This window comes from Mastigoproctus giganteus, chromosome 1 (genome assembly GCF_048544385.1).
Source record: "Mastigoproctus giganteus isolate SK-2022 chromosome 1, ASM4854438v1, whole genome shotgun sequence".
Lineage (NCBI taxonomy): Eukaryota > Metazoa > Arthropoda > Arachnida > Uropygi > Thelyphonidae > Mastigoproctus > Mastigoproctus giganteus.
The window spans coordinates 139,829,820-139,846,499 of NC_143575.1; the positions used below are offsets into that span (position 1 = coordinate 139,829,820).

At 37.7% G+C, this 16,680-nt stretch overlaps 1 protein-coding gene across 1 annotated transcript in view; it reads right to left on the reverse strand.

The window, feature by feature from the left end:
- The window catches only part of Frl (formin-like protein), a 708,708-nt gene that overhangs the window by 13,584 nt on the left and 678,444 nt on the right, over positions 1-16,680 (reverse strand). The window contains exon 25 of the mRNA XM_090382384.1: positions 8,324-8,429. Coding sequence (XP_090238510.1) covers positions 8,324-8,429 — 106 coding nt within the window. The remainder of the gene's footprint in view (positions 1-8,323; positions 8,430-16,680) is intronic.

Sequence of the window (16,680 nt, forward strand, 5' to 3'; positions counted from 1 at the left end):
ATGATATTTGACTGAAGGTCTCTCCAAGGAAATCACCTATTTCCTTTGGAGAGGACAGTTCTCATCCATTCTTAATCAAGATTGGAGCAGAGAAGGGAATGTACTTATTATTTAATTGTTGGATTTTCTTCCATATTAGCCGACTGCTGGTGTCCTTTGTGATGGTACTGGCAAATGTTATCTACGCTTCTTTTTTGGTTTGTTTCCTGATTTGTCATGCCCTTGCCTTTTGTTTTTTATATAAAATGAGGTTGGCTGTTGTAGGAAATCTACGAAATAGGTTCCAAGCTTTATTTTTTTCTCGTTTTGCACTCTTACAGGCCTCATTCCACCAGTGTTTTGCATGTCTTTTTTGGTTTGCAGAGGACTGAGGAATTGCCTCAGAAGCTGCTGCCAAAATTTGTGCGGTGATGTGCTCTGTGACTTTATCTATTGGTTGGGTTTTAATAAATTTATCATCAAAATTAATACAGAATGAATATTTTGTCCAGTTCGCTTTTGTGAATTTCCATTTTACTCTGTAATCTGGAGAGTGGGATTGTTTTGTTTGAATTTTACATATAATTGGAAAATGATTGCTGTTGTTTGGATCATATAAGGTTGACCACTCCATACTGGGGAACAATATGGGAGAACAGATTGACAGATCAATTGCTGAAGAGGAGCCTGTGGGTAGATGGACATAAGTGTGATGGCCAGTATTTAGCAAGGTTAACTGCTGTTGATTCAGTAATGTCTCTATCATATGTCCTCTTTTATCCATGCTTGAAGATCCCTACAACGGGTGATGCCCATTGACATCTCCAAAGAAGCAGAAAGGTTTTGGCAATTGTGCTATAAGATCTTCTAGTTCTTTAAGCATGAAAAGTCTGTTTGGTGGGAGGTATATTGAAACAAGAGTTAGTGTTATTCCAAGTGCAATACGCACAGCAACAGCTTCTAAGTCAGTCTGTAGAGAGATATGTCGAACTGGGATTTTAGAGTTAACTAGTATTGCTACTCCTCCATGTGCGGATGTTGCAGTATTCCTGTCTTTTCTGTACATTGTGAAGTTTCTAATTGAGAGAGTTACCTGTGGTGTTAAATTTGTTTCTTGCAGACAAACACCCACTGGATTGTACTTATTAATCAGGTCATATTTATCATCAATATTGGCACGTATGCCTCTGCAATTCCATTGAAGTATATGCTGCATTACTTGCTTTTAGGAGTTGTGTTTTGATCTGTCTGTTTTTTTGAAGCAGTTTGTTTATAATGATCTGATTTATTTCTGTCTTTTTTGGGGAAAACCGGTCTCTCTGTATCCATGTGTTCTTCTGCATGAAGTTCTAATATAGTTTCTTCTTGGTCAGTTTTGTTGTCAACATCCATATGTATAGGGAATTGTTTCTTGGTCTGAGCATGATCTGTAGGTACTGTTTTTTCTGCTTTTTTTGTAGTTTCAGGCACGTTAGGAGGAACTGAAATTGGTGTATTAATTGCTTGTTCCAGTTGCTTGTGTTTGGCAGGTTGTGGCTTAGCATTAAGCACGGACCTGGCCCAATCTGCAAAAGAAATGTTTGGAGGGACTGCAATGTCAGTTTGAGTAGCAATAGAATGATTGTGTTGGGTTGTTTGTGCATACGTGCGTTTTGGCATAAATTGCATGATGTGCTTTTTGGCTTCCTGATACGTTACTTTGTTTTCTGTTTTGTATTTTTGTATTTCTTTCCCCACTTTCCACATTTCACAATGTTTTGAATATGCCGGATGGTTACCTTTGCAGTTGGGAGAGGTGAAGGAGGTTACGGTACAATCAGCTTGAGTGTGTTCTGTTGAACCACAGTTTGGGCAAATCATAGTGCCACGGCAAGCTACCTGGGAGTGTCCATATTTCTGGCATTTGTAACACCTGATGGGATTCGGTATATATGGACGTATACGACAATTCAGATACCCTGCTTTAACCATTGTTGGTAAGTTTGGGGTACTAAAGGTCAGTATTATGTCCTTGTTGGCTTTAATTCTCCATCTTTCCGGATTAATATTCTTTTTGCATGTATTACTTTTGGATCTGTCAATTCTTGTACAATTTCATCCTCTGAGATGTTAATCAGATCCCACTCTGCTATAACTCCTTTTGATGTATTCAGAGTGGCATGAGGCGTTATTTTCACGGGAATTCCACCAAAAGTAGTCAGTTTCAATAGAAATTCCGAGTGTTTTGGTTTCATTGTCTCTACCAGCAGATCTCCAGACTGTAATCGCTTTACCATCTTCGGTGATCCTGCAGCATTTTCCAAGCATTTCTGGATTAGAAATGGGGATAATTTGCTAACAGGAGAATCTGATACAGAATGAATAAGGAGAAAGGCTGGGTGATCTTGTTGACATAAATCTGTTTTTTGTCTTTTATTTTGATAAGTGTCATGATTGGGTTGGTCTTGATCAGTAGGTGATCTCAACTGATCAAGTGAGGGAAAGGTTTCTTTGTCCATTTTATACTCCTTTTGGCCCTGAGGGTTGGCTTTCCCACTCAGGTTACCGGCCCCGCCACGGGGAGACAGGAGTAATGCCACAAGTGGCCAAGCGGTTGTTAGGTTAGTTGCGTTAGTAACTCTAATAAAATTAAAAGGAAAGTTGTCTTTTCTTTCCTGACTTAACTTACAACTTGTAAGATGAAGTCTACAGTGCTTTTTTTATGAACTTAAGTGAAACTAACGTGGAACTTAAAAGAAGAGTGATTCCTTTAAAGGAGAACGCTTTAAATCACTTTATAGAGCTCAGAGAATCGCCTGGCCACGGAAAATGCTTGGCATCCGGGGCCTGTTGTTTTGTGTATTTATTAATGATATCAATAAAGTTATATCAGGCTAAATGTCCAAGTTTGCAGATAACAAACAGGGTTGTTAATGATAGTAAAGACAGTATTCTACTGCAACATGGGCTGAGAAGTGGCAACTGAAGTGTAATATTGACAAATGAAAACTACTGCATATGGGTAGCAGTAACCCAGTAGCAGTAATCAGTAAATGTACCAACTGTGTTACTACACTTTTGAAGTTTGCAGATGATACAAAGGTTGGCAGGGTTGTTAATGACAGTATGCTACTGCAACAGGATCATTTAAAGGGGCAACTGAAGTTTAACATTGACAAATGTATAGTACTACATATGGGAAACAGCAACTCCAGAGCAACGTATCAACTCTGTGGTACTACACTGACAATGGTAGAGAATGAAAAAGACCTTGGGGTAATTGTGCAATCAGATATGAAGTTCTCTGAGAAGTGCAGACAGGTGCCAGAGCAGGCCATGGAGTTTTGTCAATGATATATAGGAATTTTGCTAGCAGTGACAAGGAGTTAATTATACCTTTGGATAAGGCAATGGTCAGGCCACACCTTGAGTAATGCAACATTCTTCTCTCAAACAGTTCTAGCACATTTAGTGGAAAACCAAGGTTAGATAAAGGACGAGATTTTAATGTGGAGTGTGGAATAAAAGATTCCATTCCTACAAGAATAATTTCACTGACATGATCTCAGCAAACGTTGACATCAGAAGTTTTGAAACAGTAATCTGACCAAGGAATAGAAGAAAGGAAATCTCGCAGGTCATCCCATTTTGCATTCTTGTAATGCCAAACAACACAAGGTTGGGAATAGCCATTAGTTAAAGGCTCCACTGCAGAAGAGACAATCACCAAGTTGTGATCTTAGGTGCCTAAAGGACCACTCACTTTGACCATGTACTTAAAAGGATTGTTTGTGAGAAAAAGATCAAGCGTGTTGGCTGTATGGTTAGGATTGACCAGTATTCTGGTAGGTAAATGAACAATCTGCATGAGGCTGTGAGTAATTGCAAATGCCTGAGCGTCTCGACCAGCTCAGTCTTTGTGACTAGAGAAAGGAAGTCAGCTGGAGTTTTGAACATTAAAATCACCAAGTAAAATTACTTCACAATTAGGAAAATTGGACTGGAGAAAGTCAAGTTGCAAAGAGAAGAAGTCAAAGAGCTCCAAGTGATTAGTGGGTTGGGAGAACGGTAGAGACAATGGATAAATTTGACAGAATGAGGTAGAGAGATTTTAAGCCAGAGAAGATCGAAAAGAGGAGATTCCAAATTACCAAGTTTCTGACAGGGAATGTCGGAATGGACATATGCACACCTTTGAGGAAAGGACAAGTACTACCTTTGAGGCAAAAGGAATCAAACAATAAAGAATTTGGGCGACTGAGATGAGCAGCGAATGAATCCACTAATAACTGTGATTCTGCCAGTTATCGGCCTTTTTTCACTTTCTTATTCCAAAGGTGTTTTTCTTCTGCTTGGGAATTTGCTCATATCCAGCCAATTCCTAAAATGGGTGACAAATCCCCCTCCCCCATTCAATTGCAATTACTTCTACTCTTTCTAAAGCAATGAAGAAACCAATTACCTGCCAACTCTTAAACTACCTAGAAACCTTCCATCTGATCAACGATTGTCAGTATGGATTCCGTCACTGTCAATCCACTGGTGATATTCTGGCTTATGTTACCCATTTATGGACAAATTCAATGGAAAAGTTCGGTGAAACATAAGCAATTGCTCTTGACATCTCAAAGGCTTTCGATCGTGTTTGGCATAAAGGTCTTCTAAACAAGCTTCCACCTTATGGTGTGTCAACTGATTTTAGTAATTGGTTATCCAGTTTTCTCTCTGATCGCTCACTGAGGGTGATGGTAGATGGCTCTGTCTTCTAACTTCTCCACTAATGCTGGTGTCCCCCAAAGTTCAGTTCTTTCCCTCACCCTTTTCCTCTTGTATATTAATGACCTTCTTCCATTGACTGGAAATGCTATCCATAGTTTTTCCGATGATAGCACATTGTATTCCACTTTCTAGTTTGAGAAACCTTGCCCTGCTCAGTCAGCTTCAACTTCTAGAGTATCCACTTATTCTCCAGTGGGGCAAAGACAGCTTAGTTGATTTCAATTCTTCTAATACTCAGTCCTGTCTTATATCTCGCAAAAAGGATTCTTCTGCTCCTATGTTTATCTTTGGTGATACTCCGATTTCTAGGCAAGATGAGAGATATCTCTTCTTGGGATTACCCTGACTTCTAATCTCTCTTGGCACAAGCACATTAGAAATATTGCTTCCTCTGCATCTAAAAAACGTGGTTTTTTTCTCTTTCGCTCTCGGTGTTACTTTTCTTACAAACAGCTGTTCACTCTTTACAAACTGCAAATCCGCCCTACCATGGAATATTGTTCTTATATCTGGAGCAGTGCCCCCAAAACCTCTCTCAGTCTTCTAGATTCCATTCAGAAGATGGCAGTAAGGTTAATTAATGACTTATCTCTAACAGAGTGTCTTCACTCTCTGTCTCATAGAAGTACTGTGTCTGCTGCATGCCTTTTCTACAGATACCTCCATGGACACTGTTCTTCTGAATTGGATTCTATAATTCCTGCTCTCTCTCTTTCAAAACAATCCGAGCATGTGCTGCCGCCAGCCAACATCCATTTACTGTCCAACTTCAAACTCACAGAACCAACTTTTCATCTTCCTCGTTTATTCATTCAACTGCCGTTTTCTAGAACAACCTTCCTTCATACGTATTTCCTGAAAATTACAGTCTACAGAAGTTCAAGGCTAATGTCAACAAATATCTTCTTTCGTCTTCTCAACCTCCAACCCAAGCACGGTAGTAAGTACTATAGGTTCTAATACCTCTTGTGTTTGGGTTTCATAAAAAAATAACTGCTTTACAATTGTTGCAAGCTTTGGTGTAGGCAGAAAATGAACCTGGAGATGTGGATGAAAGCCAATTGTGATATGCACTATTCTTGTACTGAACAGCCGTAACACATTTATTGGAAACAAGGTTTAGATAAAGGACAAGATTTTAAGGTGACATATGGAATAAAGGATTTCATCGATAGAAGAATAATTTCACTGACACAATGTGAGGACACATTGGCATCAGAAGATTTAAAACAATGATCCAACCAAATAAAAGAACAGAAATTTCACACATTATTCCATTTTGCCTTGTTGTAATTCTAAACAACATGAGGCTAAGAATGGCCATGAGAGACTAGCTCAGATGGAGACAAGACCCTCACCAAGTTTGCATTTGAGGTGCCTTGAGGACCACTCACCTTTGACCGTGTACTTGGAAGGGTTGTTCATGAGAAAAAGATGAAGAGTGTTAGTTGTACAGCTACAATAAAGTCTGTACTCACTGAAAAAAAAAAAAAACATAAGCCTTTCCTGCTTCTAAAGTTGGAGAATGTAAAATTCTCCAACTTTGGAAGCAGGAAAGGCTTATGACTAAGTCAGAATCATCATTTAGTTTAGTTCTCCTATGGTCATCAATTTTCCAAAATGCAGTGAAAGGTTCAAAAATGGTCGGTATAATAAATTTGCACATAACCTTCTTTAACATATCTAGGAATGATAATTTCAGTACAAGGATGTGAGGTAAATTGGACTGAAGAGCTATGTTCAAATTTTCAAACATTGCCATAATAGTTAAAAGAAGAGGCAAATTTCTTTTGCCAGAAGTGTGCAATTCAGAAGTGTTATTTTTCTTGAGTTCATCAGGTCTTCTTTCAAAATTTTTGTATCATATACTGGATCTGAACATGAATCAGTACCAGTCTCTGGTGATCATTTACTGTACTTTTTACTTTCCAATCTGGCAATTCTGAAAAGTGCTTGTAAGACTTTTCTCACCACTTTTAACCTTTTCTTTAAATAGATTTATCAAAGGTTCTATCAGTATAGTTACACATTTAGCTAAAAACACCTAATATGCACACATACAGGCACCTCCGTAGCCAGGTGGGAAGGAGCAGCAGCAGTGCATAGCACATGCTTCTTGATTACACCGGGGTTCGAGCCTGTCACCACCAAATACGGAGGATGTGGAAAGGTCAGGGAATGACTACCGTATATTCCCGGAGCAATATGGCCTTAGTTGCTAATGCTCCTAAAAACCAAATAACAAACAAACAAAACATGCACACACATGCTTCAAAATCATTTTTTACTTCATTGGAATGCACTGTTTGGAACTGTTTAAATCCATCTTTCCTCTCAGCAGTTCTTTCAAGATAATAGTAAGCATCCACCAAATATTCATCTACTTTCACAAGAAGATACGCAGCTTCTTTTTCAGCATACATATTAATAAGGTTCAAGGAAGCCTTTTACCACCAAGCACTCGACTCCTCTTTTAATTCCCTCGATACTCCAGTTTTTAGGCTTACCATAACAGGTACAAGGTTTACACTAATCTAGTGTGAACTTTCAGTCAAGATTTGTATATAAACTAATTTTCGAATAGTCGTGATCAGCAAGTCATTTGGCTGAACTTCAAGGGACTCCGTTAGTTGATATATGGTGATTAGAGCAGTCTGTGACTTTAACAGAAATATCTTGTCACTGTCTTTATAGGTTCCTATACTTATGGCTTTTTTTTTTTTACTTTCTGAAATGGCTTTTACTGATGCTACACTTACTGATATCATCATCATCATTCAGCAGCTGCCACATTTTAAGATAGATATGGAAGTCATTCATTAGGACAGTAATATAATTAGCTGACGAACAACAATAATAAACTCACAAAATGAGGAATTAAGCCACATCTATGGCTTACAACTGTTCCTAGAACTGCTGACAGGTTTTTACATTAGTCTGGTGTACAATGATATACTCATTATGCTAACTAATACTGTTGATAAGTTTTACACTAATCTAGTGTGAACTGTGTTTTCATTCCCATTTTTGGTCAACTTAGTGTTCATACACAAGGCTCTTCTCTTTTTAGTAAACAGCCTAACAGCAATTTTATTGTAGACTTTTGAAATTATTGGGAGAATGAAGTTTGTGAGAAGTACATGCTTTAAAGCACCCATGAATATTCTGTTACACTTTCTGAAAATGTTGTAGGATCTCCCTAAACTATTTTTATAGAAACTTGTGTATAGCACAATTAAATCCTCCTGAAGTGAAGCTGTAAATTCAATACATGGATGATTATTCTCATTAGAACCAATGCTATTTAGAGATAGTTGGGAATGATCTTCAAAAATAAACAACACAGTATATAATAGACAACGTAAATGATGTTTTTTTTTTTTTTTTTTTTCAAATAAAAGGGACAAAGTTATTCCTCTTCAATAATTCTGCACAAATTAACACAGATTACACTAATTACCTATAATACGGAATGAACTGTTAAAAGAAGGATCATAACAGAAATTTGTGATTAGAATAAATAAATTGCACAGGATGGAAAAAGATTAGGCTATATGCACGTCATATATACATATTTTAAAAATACCTAATAATATGTCTTCTAGTGCTCCATTATAGACTTCATCCTGTTTTAGAAGCCGTGTTTCTTTTACTTGACGGGCTTTGCTTTTTAACTCATTTATTACAGCCTCCTGAAAAATATTTGAAAATATTTCTATTCTTTATACGATATTTAAATCAAATAATGCTTAACTCTAAAAATTAATTAAAAGCATACTTCAATTAATTTATGAAACAAGAGAATTTAATTTTAATCCAGCAGCAGTGATGCTACCAACTGTAACAAAGACAAGAGTGCTTCTGCAGACCTACTCCCAAATTTTCTTCTTTAGTTCTGAAATTAGTTTTTGGATTTTTTGACAGAATTCTAAGGATGCCAATTTTATTAAAAACCTTTTATCATAGTATATTTAAAATATACTATGACTATAATGGTTGTAGTGCCCTAGCCCATAATTCGTATAAGCATTATCATTTCATAATGCCATACCTGTCATAGCTTTCATATATACAGGTTTTTTTCAAAACTGCACAGAATATAGAAAAATATTCTACAGTAAACATAAGAAAAAAGTTCCTATAAATATGTCTCTCAAAAGTATTTCCAACATAGAAGAATTCTTTCTTGCATACAAAAGGCACACGGAGTACACAATACTTCATGGCTACAAGCCAGGGTTTAACAGTAAAGGCTAATACAATCAAGGTTGAGATAGGAGGAGAAAAAAAAAAAAAAAAAAAAACAATATTATTGCTAATTATACAAGTGTAGGATTAAATATTGGAGAAAACAAATTGCAAATTTACATATGAAAATATATACACAACAGCATGTTATCAAGTTAAATTATTCTCCAAGGAGCAGTCCTTTTACAGTGCTAAAGTCATATGAGCAGGCACTGAAAGTTGGAACAACGTAGAGAGGGATCCATGGCAATGATGGACAGGTCCTCGGGAGCAGGTTCTAATGTCCTGTGACGTGATTCTGAGAAGGAAATCGATGGGGTAAGTTCTGCCTATATTTTTTATCCAATGTGAATTCGTAAAGGTCGTCATCCAAGGAGTGTATGTACTGCAACATTTGCATGGGTAAGAACCAATTGGATAACTTTAACCAGTTTGGGGTGGCCCGAAGGCTTGGTACTGGGATTCTCCATATGCGGTTGGCCCAGAAGTCTGGTTCCGAAATAATGCCAACCATCATTTTTACAGCCAAGATGAGTCTTCTCTCATGGATAATGGCAGGAAGAAGCTGAAATTTCCATATGGCCCACTTCAATAGCCAAAATTTGCAAGCAAAAATATGTCTCAGATGTGTTGTGGCAGTTGAGGTCCAGACTTCTACGCCATAAAGTATGACCGGATAGACACGTCTTAATATATCTGTACCCAACAGCCTGGTCATGTACATGCATAAGTTATTGCTTAAGCATCTACCAGAGTCGACACAACTTTATTTGCAGGTGGTCTATGTGTGGTACAAAGGAGAGCTTCTGGTCAAAAATAACTCCCAGATCGGTGTGTTGCTGAACAGCAGAAATCGCAGATCCTCTTATATTGGATTGCACCACTGTTGGGTTCTGTTTGAGCGAGAAAGTCAACTGTTTCGACTTCTCAGGATTGATGTGAGGGCCAAAACTGGAAAGGAAGGCCTTGAGGTTCTGGATTTTCCGTACGATTAAGGCATCTGTGTAGTCAGCAGTGTGTCCAGGGTTGATAGCAGTGAACAGCTTTATATCATCAGCAAAGGTGATAATATCAGTTCGGCCTCTCACAAAAGCAGAAGAATATTCCTAGACAGTGCTTTAAGCTTTTCGAGCTCAGGTTTTTCCTTTGGAAAATATGGTTTACCAGTATCCATATCATCTTCACCCACAAAAATCTCTAGTACAGATTGGGCCACTCCATTTGTTCCATTGACTTCTGGCTTATGACATTATGTTTTGCTTGGGGGGGGGGGTCTTTTGTTTCCGAGTGTTTTGCATCAGGAGGTAGTGATGTGTTTGTGAGTTTCTCTTTTTGTTTTGGCTGGGATGTTATAAGTAGTGCTCGTGCCAAGTCTGAAACGGATTTCTTTGGAGGAATTGTGAAATCTGTTTGGGTCTCCATCATATGACGATTTCTTATGACACGTGCATAGGAAAGTCTGTTTATGGTAGTCGGGAGTACAGTTCTCTTGGCATGTCACAGAATGTTCTACTTTATACCTTTGTATATGTTTTTCTCTTTTTTCCAATGTTCGCAGCTTTTGGAACAGTTCCCCCCCCCTGCAGTTTGGACATTTCGGTTGCTCCGTGGGACAGTTCTGATTGGTGGGTTCCTGAGAACCACAGCTGGAACAGATAGCAACTCCACGGCATGCCATTTGTGAATGACCATACTTTTGGCATTTAAAGCAATGGAGAGGATTTGGAATGTATGGTCTGATGTTACAATTTAGATATCCAGCCTTCACTGATGTAGGTGTGGCTTGGGAGTGCTGAAGGTCGGTATGAGATTTCTGGTTGGGTTAAGTGTCTCATCTCTAGTTACCTTAAACTTTTGCACAGCTATGATCTTTCAGCTCATTTTTAATTTCTTTAAATTTTTAGAAATTTCTCTCATTTTTAATTTCTAGAAATCAAAAATGGGGTGCTGATATGGTCCCATTCTGAAATTACTCCTTTCGATATATTTAGGGTATTACAGGGAGAGACCTTTACTGGGAATCGCACTGAAAATTGTCATTTGAAGCAGCCTTTCTGTATGTTTTGTCTTGACTAGAATGTCACCTGAATTTAGTCACTTGACATTTTTAGGTGTTCCAGCCACACTTTCTAGACATTTCTGGATGACAAATGGTGACAGTTTTCCTAATGGCTATTCTGTCGTAGAATGAAGGACTAGAAAAGTAGGTGCACGAAGCGAACTCATGTCCTTTTTCAGTCTTTTAGTCTTAATTGTATCATTTTCCTCATTTTTCTGACTCAAAGGAGTCAGCTCTTTCGGATCCACGGTTGTTATGTTTGGAACATTCACGTTTGCTTCTTTTAGCCCTGGAAATGAGAGCTTTTCCTACCGTCACGGGGAGGCAGGAGCAGTGCCGCCTAGTAGCAAAGCGGAAGTAGATTAGTGGTTAGCAGGACTAGTATAAATAAAAGGTGTCTTTTCTTTCTTAGGAACCTTTGCACTGATACTTTTCAGCACTATATATATATACAATGGAGAATTAGATTTAAACTCTAGATATATGCACATTATCACTTTAGAAATCACTTTATAATCACCTGATCTAGAAACGCTTGGCACTCAGGGCTGTAAGTAACAACAGGTGAATGCAAAACCCAGCATCAAGCTGAATGTAGTGACCTGTGCAGCAATAAATACAAGATTACGAAGCTTAAAAAATGTCAAATGTGTGAGATCTATATTTCCCATTTACTATAGCTGTATTGGTTGGAGACACACTGTTGTCATTTGCTGTATTCACAAGATAACACGTGATATTATAGGCTGCCTCATGTTTTCAGGAGCTCACATTTTCGTGAGGCATGATAGCGTGAGCAGAGCAGCACATTTCTGGAGGTCACTACTATAAAACAATTAGCAGATCCTGGTTTATTGCTCTTTTCTGTTAGTGCAATTTAATTGATTGATTGATTGATTGATACAGTAGTGCAATTTACTGTATCAATCAAGCAAACGTCTTATCTTGTCAAGGTAAAGTGCTATATTTACTGTAATATTTAGTTATTTATTAGAAATTTAAGATATTTAAACCTGTGTTAGCAATTTTATTGGGTTTCTAACTTTTTTTAGTGTTTTACTTACCAGACTGAACACTTTTTTTTTTGAGTGCTCTGCCCCTATCTCTATTTTTCCCATAAGCCCTGTTGTTTTTATTGCATGAAATACCATAACATGGAGATTTTTAGGAACACATGTACCACATTATAGCAGAACTGACTGTACTTGGATTTCAGAAAAGCTTTTGATACCATTGTGCATGAAAGACTACTGTACAAATTGGAGCAGTATGGTATTAAGGGCAAGTTGTTACAATGGAAAAAATGGTGGTTGAGTGGGAGACGACAGAGAATGGTAATCAATAGACGCTGCTCTTCGTGGAGTCCCACAGGGTTTGGTTTTGGGCATGCTGTTGTTTTGTATATATATATCAAAGATATTGATGAAGGTATATCAGGCTTAATGTCCAAGTATGCAGATGACAAAAAGGTTGGCAGGATTGTTAATGAAAGTAATGGCAATGTGCTACTGCAACAGGATCTAGAAAAGTTAGGCAGATGGACTGAGAAGTGGCAACTGAAGTTTAACATTGCCAAATGCAAAGTATGGGTAGAAGTAACCCCAGAAAAACATACCAACTGTGTGGTATTACACTTAGGGTGGTAGAAAATGAAAAAGACCCGGGAGTAATTGAGCAGTCAGATATGAAGTTGTCTGAGTAATACAAACAGGCTGCCTGAGCAGGTCATGGGGTATTGTCAATGATATACAGAAATTTTAGTAGGGAAAAGGAGGTGATCATCCCTTTGTATAAGGCAATGGTTAGGTCACACCTTGAGTACTGCGTACAGGTCTGGAGGCCTCATTTTAGGAAGGATGTAGAGTTGCTTGAGCGTGTACAGACAAGGGTAACAAGATTGGTGAGGGGAACGATGGGGCCTCTTACCAAGAATGGCTAAGTTCTGCAAACTGCAGCATCTGGAGACTAGGCACCTATGAATTTATCTAATTGAGTTGTATAAGGCCTTGAATGGTTTGAACAGGCTCAATGCTGATAGGATTCTTCCTATTGCTCAGATTACAAACCTGAGGGGGGCAGAAATTGAAATTGAGGAAAGACAGCTGAAGAATAGATGTGAGGAAATTTGCCTTTAGCCAGCAGGTAGTTGATTGCTGGAACAAACTTTCATCTGTTGTTGTGGAAGTTGATAGCTTAAATAAATTCAAGGAAGAACTGGACAAACGTTTGGAGCAAATGGATGTGTGAAATGATTTTTTTTTTGCTGATGCTATATAAGCTTGCTTTCTTGCATCATATGCCTCTGCTAATGTTGTCATTCAGACTATTCACACAATTATGGGGCATATTAATCTTACAAGGCACAAATGCACAAAAAGCAGGAATATCACAGAGAACAACCACTAACTGCGAATAAATCACCCAGTACCAAGCCGTATTCAAAGATTACTGCAACAGAGTTGAAGATGAATTTGAGGCAACTGCTTATCACATAATGAGGAGTGAGGTGCTAATCACACGATAACAGCATGGTGGTACTGAAACTGCAGCGTTGCTGTGGGTTTTGCCGAGAGCCGTAGTTGATAATGTAGAGTAACTTGCTAATATGAGACCCCAACTGTATTTCAAAAACAAGAGCCAATCAACAAATTTTGATGTGTTCTTAACAATTGTTTGACATGACTAGTCTTCAGGTGCTGCAGTTTTCAGAACTGAAGCCTTTCCTGGTAAGTGTATCCTTTTGTTCCCCTCACTAACCTTGGCTACTATGTTTTTTTGGCTACTATGGCCAAATTGCATCTGTTACCATGGAGTTATACAAAATATATTTAAAAGTGGGTATAAAGATTTATCATTTTCAGATAACCAAAAAAAGTCTGTTAAAACTCTTCAATGATGTGACTGGCTTGTAATGGTTCTTGTAAATTAGATAGTGATCAGAAAGTTATGATTCTGGCAGCAGGTAATGAGCACATTAAATAAAAAGGTGCCTTATAGTAGGTAAAGAATGACAACACAAGCAGTGTTTGAGGATTCTCCCCTGCCTAGTAAAAAGTGATATGTTATGTGGCAATGTCTCATTTGTGCTCAAGCCAGTATGACCTTTTCACGCATGTTTAATCTGAAGGTGGATTTCTACAGATGTAGATCCTACTTTTTTATTATTTTGGCATGCCACATTTTCTGTTTATTGTTTAGTACATATCTGTCACCAGATTGGTTTATAGTCAGTAAAAGAAATCTGAATAGAATCTGTCAGAAGGGTGTCTTGCAGTTAGATTTACAGGTTTTTCCTAGTATTCCAGCATGCTTAGGAATTCAGAAAAATTTTCCAGTCTGATTATTCTGATGGAGATGAAAACAGTACACATTTATTGAGTTTTAGCAGCAGAATAGAGGTTTGGAATTATTTTGCAGGGCTATCACTGCACTTAAAGTCCTTATAGAATAAGGACTGAAAACTAAAAAGATGTGAAAAAAGAGGTTATGGCTTCTCTTCATGATCTTAATTGCATACAGCTTGGTAGGCATACATGCTGAATTTCAGGAGAGAGAGAGAGAGAGAGAGAGAGAGAGAGAGAGAGAGAGAGAGAGAGAGAGAGATTACTGCAGATCCCATGGGTGTATCAGATTATTAGTCATTGGTATATAATTGAAGTCCATGGGCATTGGTATGGCCTGCATGCTATTGTTGACTTGTACAGAAGTTTCTGCCTTCAGCAAAAGTAGCTATCAACAAGGAGGTATAAATACCATCTATGGAGGTTGTACTGGTTCCAAGTCTTGATATACATCAAGACTTGGAACCAGTACAACCAAGATATACATTCCACTACTGCATCAAGTCTCGTAATTGAATTTCTATAGGATTGTTTCTATAGATGTTCATCTGGTGTAGATAAAAAAAGATAATTCCAGTCTGATTTATTGATCAGATTTTTAGCAGTGAATGGACAATTTAGACAATGGTGTGCCAAGTTCAAAAATAAAATATATTAAAAGTTAGTGTTAACCTAAAATTAAGTTACCGTGCCATAAAGGATAAAAATCAAAAAAAAAAAAAAACCAGTAACAATTATTCACAATAAATCAAGAAATAAAGGAATATTAGAATAATTTTTAAAAAACATATTTATATATATTTAAACAAGTTTATGATTTGTAAAAATTTAAAAACTTCAGACATATTGTCCATATCAGATAAAATCTGAATGAGTGTATACGGTTCAAACGATGATTAAAACCATTAAAACTAAGTGGTATGCATTTATAAAACTGACATTCAACAAGTGCATGCTTTATGGTGTTAAAATGGTGTTTGTTGTTGTTATTTGGTTTTTAGGAGCATTAGCAACTAAGGCCATATTGCTCCGGGAATATGCGGTGATCATTCCCTGATCTTTCCGCATCCCCGTATTTGGTGGTGACGGGATCGAACCCCGGTCTAATCAAGAAGCGTGCGTTACACACTGCTGCTTCTTCCCACCTGGCTACGGAGGCGCCCGAGTTAAAATGGTGTCACACTGCTCGCACATAGGGGGTCTTGGGGGATCCCCCAGGACAAACTATATTTCTTAAACATACAGTCTGGGAGCAGCAAATTTTTGGCACTTGTAGCATCTGATTGAACTGGCAAAATAGGGTTGCAACCAGTAATTAAGGTAACCCAGAATTGATATTTGCTGGTAAAGAGCAGTGCGCCAAAAGTAAGGATATATTCTAAGTGGGAATAAGTTCACCATCTTTTTTTGATTACTATTTGTTTGGCCTATATAACTTTTTCATCATGTCCCATTCTGTAAGGAGCACTTTGGAAATTTTGGTATTTCATGTGAGGTGACCTTTACAGGTACACTCTGAATGGTCAAAGTTTAAGCAGTTTCAATAAGTAAGTCATTGGATCTTGGTCTTCTCACCAATACCTGCTACATTTTCTAAGCATTTCTGAATAAGAAATGGGGAACAAATTACTCATAGATTAATTTGACAGTGAAAAATCAAGGAATGATGGGCATTGCATTATGTCTATTTCTGTAAGCAATTGCTTTGATTGTAACAAGCCATAGTCAGGATCATTTTTGCCAGAGTATGGTGAACACCTCAGTTCAAGTGAAGGACAGGTCTTTTGATCTACCTTTGCTACTTTTAGCCCCAGAAAACAGCTTTTCCAACAGGTTACTGGCCCTGCCATGTGGTGGACAGGAGTGATGCCACCAGTGACAAGATTTCCAGTTTACAAAATTTCCATTTTTTTCTCTCTTTTATAGTTTACTATAACAGCATTTGTTAATAGCATGAAAACAACTGAATAATGATAATTTATATGAGGATCATTTAATACAGATGGTTAAGAAATGGAAGGACTAGTGATCAGATGATGGGGTTAACTGTGAAGCTAATCTCTGCAGGCAAGTGTATGTGAGTGCAAGCATGTTTGCTTCATTTTTTACATTGTGCATGGGTAATGGAGACCATATGTGCCGCTGCCAAAGATAAAATAAATTAAAAAAAAAAAAAAGAGCAGTAACCTAGAAACAGGCTTCCATGTCAAAGTGTATAAAAAAACAAGTAAAAAAAGAAAAAAAATGGTATGACAGGTTCTAAAACCAAATTTAGATACATCTGTACAACTTTAA